Source organism: Carlito syrichta, unplaced genomic scaffold, assembly GCF_000164805.1.
Source record: "Carlito syrichta isolate Samal-C Ts95f unplaced genomic scaffold, Tarsius_syrichta-2.0.1 Scaffold115576, whole genome shotgun sequence".
Classification (NCBI taxonomy): domain Eukaryota; kingdom Metazoa; phylum Chordata; class Mammalia; order Primates; family Tarsiidae; genus Carlito; species Carlito syrichta.
In genome coordinates, this window is record NW_007059672.1 from 104,093 (window position 1) to 108,694 (window position 4,602).

General features: G+C 46.9%; 1 protein-coding gene across 3 annotated transcripts in view; it reads left to right on the forward strand.

The window, feature by feature from the left end:
* Positions 1–441: 441 nt before the first annotated feature.
* LOC103274981 (60S ribosomal protein L5) overlaps positions 442–4,602 on the forward strand; it is a 20,382-nt gene continuing 16,221 nt past the window's right edge. For 2 of the 3 annotated variants that reach the window (XM_021719480.1, XM_008072402.1), the window contains exons 1-4: positions 442–530; positions 1,695–1,764; positions 1,847–1,962; positions 3,116–3,250. In XM_021719480.1, coding sequence (XP_021575155.1) covers positions 528–530; positions 1,695–1,764; positions 1,847–1,962; positions 3,116–3,250 — 324 coding nt within the window. In that variant the 5' untranslated portion in view covers positions 442–527. The remainder of the gene's footprint in view (positions 531–1,694; positions 1,765–1,846; positions 1,963–3,115; positions 3,251–4,602) is intronic. The other variant, XM_021719483.1, reaches the window with a different exon arrangement.

A 4,602-nucleotide genomic window follows, 5' to 3' on the forward strand; every position in this document is an offset into this window, starting at 1 on the left:
AGACCTCATCTCTACAATAAATCAAAAAATCAGCCGGGCGTGGTGGCGCATGCCTGTAATTCCAGCTACTCGGAAGGCTGAGGTGGAAGGATCCCCGGAGCCCAGCAGGTCGAGGCTGCGGTGGCCGGAAGCGGCCACTGCACTCCAGTCTGGGCGACAGACTGAGACTCAAACTCAAAAAACAAAAAAATACTGTAGCAAAGAAAGCGAAAGTCTCCAGAAACCTTCCCGGGCTCCTGCTCACCGCCCACCCCTGTGGGATGCTGTGCCCAGAGAAAGCCTTGGGATCCAGCAGTCTTCAAAGGCTTGTGGCGACGAGGCAAAGTCCGGCATTCATCCTCCTGCCACCAGGGGGCAGCACGGCACATGTCTTGATGCCGGTGCCCTCTCTCTTTCACACGTCGCTGCGTAGTCGTCGGTGCTACATACTGCGCCTGCGCAAAGGCTACGATCTTTTTCCCCCCCCCCAACGCTGCTGGGCCTGCAGGTCTGAGTGGAGCCACGGACGCGGGTCTCCGTTCCGCAGGATGGTGAGTGGGTACCTTGATCTCTGGCCTCTCCATGCACAGGGCTTCCCTCTCCTTGCCCGAACGCCATTCTAGGGCTCGTTTTGCGCGGCGCAGAAATCGGATGGCACTAGATTGCCGGCTCTGCCATGGTCGGGCTGCCGCTCCCAGCGTGGCCTTAATGGCTGCCGCCCGGTGCGCTTGCCTGGGGGGAGGGGTTCGCAAAGAAGGGTAGCAAGAGCTTGGACAGCAGAGTGGGAAGAAGGAGGGGCGGCCTTAGTAGACAGCCTGCGGGGATAGTGCCTGCTTGTCTGGGGGGCCCTGGCAGGCGGCCGGGCGGGCGAGGTCGCACCTGGGTGACCTCGGACTAGCCGGGGAGCGCCGGGGCGGAGGCACTTGCGGGTCTCAGGCCCCGCTCGCCTTCCAGCTACTTCGTGGCTTCGTCGCTGGGGCCGGCGAGGCTTTCAGGACCCCGCGCCTGTGGGCGGAGGACGTAGCTTTGAAGCCCAAACTGTCAGGGGAGGTTGGAGGCCGAAGTGTCGCTGGGCCCCGGAAGGAAGCGCGTGAGGAATGGGCGCCTTCTGCCTCTCCTCCCCGGTCCCTCTACGGCTTCGGTTCTGAATGGTGGTCGGTATCGGGCCCCCAAAGTGGGACCGGAGTGTAGCTTCCATTGTGGCAGGTTATTTGGGCTTTTGAAAGGCATGCATGGGGATGGAGAGAGAGGTATGTAGTTATCTGAGGTTGGGTGCTCGAACACGGCGTTCGAACCCATTGACGTTGGCACCGTGGCCTGCTTGCTGTCCAGAGAGGGGCTGCCCAAAAGTCTGGCCCAAGGATGGGTGCTGGTCCTTCAGGAGACAAGACTGAAGCGGAGAGTAAGCGTTTAAAAACTTGCGGATGCGTCGTGAAGGAATTTTATGCCTGATAAAGTCTAACCAGCAGGGGCCTGCATTTTTGGGTATCTTTTTATTCCGTGTTTTGTTAATCATTTTTATAAAATCCGTCTGTGACTAATGGGAAGCAGAGGGAAAAATGATTCTTGAACCCAGCTCACTTGGGGAACACAAGATTCTACAAAAGTGACATTTGGCTCTTGTTCAAGTGTTGTTTTGCTGCATGGTTAATTCATGTCAGAAGTATGGGCTAAGACATGCATCAGAGTTTTAATAACATCTTTTTTTCTTTAAGGGGTTTGTTAAAGTTGTCAAGAATAAGGCCTACTTTAAGAGATACCAAGTGAAATTTAGAAGACGACGAGGTACTGTCACTTTCATATTCTTAATATTTAAAAGAATCTACTTGCCGTAGGGTAACCTTCTAAAATTATTTTTTTCTTTCAGAGGGTAAAACTGATTACTATGCTCGGAAACGCTTGGTGATACAGGATAAAAATAAATACAACACACCCAAATACAGGATGATAGTTCGTGTAACAAACAGAGATATCATCTGTCAGGTAAGTTGTATTCTGGACCCACACATTTCCCTTAGCTCATTGTGCTAGAGAAGATGTGCTTGGAAGACAGCATGTGGTGCATGGGTTGGAAGAGCTGTCTTCTAGCTATCTCAGTACCTCCAGAAACCCTAAGTAATTCTTTTCCTTCTAGTAAGTCTAGAGTGGAGCCTGGGAAATTGGTATCTTAACACTCTTGACTGAAGATTGACCATGTTTGGAAATCATGACTCTGTTTAATCCCATTCATTTAACTTGGGGGAAAGAGGCTTAGAGAAATCTGCCTTATGTGAGTGGAGTGGGGAGACCAGTTCTTAACCCTTCCCAGTACTGGTAGAGTAATAGTTTGTCATAGACTGAAGTGCTGATTCTTGCTATATGGCTTTACCTTCCACCTAATCATTGCTGATTGAAGAGGTAGGTAGGTAGTCGTGAGAGTTAAACTAAGACTTGATTGTCATATTGTTGTTTGCAATCGGTTTTAATGAAATGTACAAAGGTGTCTCCCACATGAAAGAGCTTCAGGAAGTAGCAGTTTGCTCTTTTGAAGCTAGTGTTCTGGGCTTTCATAAGTAGGGGAAATTCTCATAGTTGAGATTTGCTGAACTTTTGCAGGACACAGGCACACCTAATTTCTGGGCAAATTAATTTGATTGTGAAGACAATGTCCTGTCTACCTAAGTTCAGATAACTAAACATCAGGTACCTGAAACTTTGTTGGACTTTATGCTTAGTTTAAGAGGTATTTGAAATAATTAGGTGTTCCACTTTGAGTTTTTAAAGTGCTGCTTTAATTTGCCAGCTAACCAGCTGAGGGTCTTAAGTATTTAGGCACAAGGAATTATGGTATGGTTTATTCCAAAGACTTGATAATGTTTATTGTCCATCTAGTAATTTTAATCTTTACTATAACATTAGTCAAACATATTTGCAGACACCTAAATCTATCTGCTATACAATTGCACTCACCTGCTATGTAGTTGACCAAGTCATAAATTGTAGTTGAAGCTGTGTGGGTTTAACAGATTTTAAGTGGTGCAGATATATGTCCATCAGGGTTTTTCTTAAATTTCCTTGAAAAGAAAGAATGCACCTAGGACAAGTGATGAAACCATGAAAGCAGCGGATTACTAACCTGGTTTTTCTCTTATTATAGATTGCTTATGCCCGTATAGAAGGGGATGTGATAGTCTGCGCAGCTTATGCACACGAACTACCAAAATATGGTGTAAAAGTTGGCCTGACAAATTATGCTGCAGCATATTGTACTGGCCTGCTGCTGGCCCGCAGGGTATGTACGAGACGACTTTAGTGGATGTAATTTGGGGTTAGCTCATTGCTTGGAGAGTTGTCTGCAGGACGTTTGCACATGGATAAGATACCTCAACTGTGACTTCAGGAGAGTGCCTGCTTCCCAGTTTTCTGCTCTGTTGATGGGTATATCTAGACCAGCTCTGTCCAACAAATGTCCTGCAAACCTGGAAATCTATAATTGGCTGTCCATTGGGGCTCCACAAGCAACCTGTGGCTGATGAGCACCTGAAATACAGCTAGCACTACTGAGGAACTGAATTTGTAAGCTTCAAAAGCTACTTGTGGCTAGCGACTACTCAGTTGGACTGTGAAGATACTTGGTACTCAGAGCTGTACCTTTCTGACTATCAGCATACTGTAAAATGCAGATTCCACTTCAGACTCCAGGAATCTTTTTTTTTTTTTGAGTTGGAGTTTCACTGTCTTCCAGGCTGGAGTGGAGTGGCACGATCCTGGCTCACCACAGCCTGGGCTCAGATGATCCTTCCGTCTCAGCCTCCTGAGGAGCTGGGACTACAGACATGTGTGACCACCCCTGACATTTTTTATTTTTTAATTTTTATTTTTGTAGAGATGAGTTCTTACTGTGTTGTCTAGGCTGGCCTCAAACTCCTGGGCTCAAGCAGTCCTCTCGCTTCAACCTCTCTAACTGCTCGGAGTGCAGGCATGAGACACCATGGCAGAATCTTTTGATAGGATGTTTCAAGTGAATTTATGAAGGGGGACCAAAACAGCCAGGAATTTGTTTATAAGAAATCTTGTATGTATTCTTACATGCTTACACTTCATTCACTTTCAAAGTACTCTCCGTTTGATGCAATGCACCTATCGAGATGCTTTTTCCACTGCTCCAAGCAGTTTTTGAACTTGAGAACTTTGTGCCCTTTAGTGCTTCTGCCATTTTTGTTTCACCTCTTTCACGTCAGCAGAACATTTCCCTTTGAGGACTTTTTTTGGGATTATAGACATGAGCCACTGCACGCAGCTAAATCTGGGGTCGAGTGGTGCTCATATATGCACATTAAAATCTGAGAGGCAGTGTCTTGAATGTTTTTGGAGGTGGACATTGATGAGATGTTTAATTTTTCAAGCAATTTTTCTGTTTAGCATCTCCTGTATGTGCTATATCATGCTGGTGAAATGTGATTTTTGCCTAATTTGGTTACCTCAGTTACTGGTCTTGTTATGCAAAGGAATTATCAAGCGTATACATCAAGTTTGATTGGTTATGAATATAAAGTTTGAAGCCGGGCTCGGTGGCTCAGCCTCTAATCCCGTGCTTTGGGAGGCTGAGGTGAGTGGATTGCCTGAGCCTGCGGGTTTGAGACC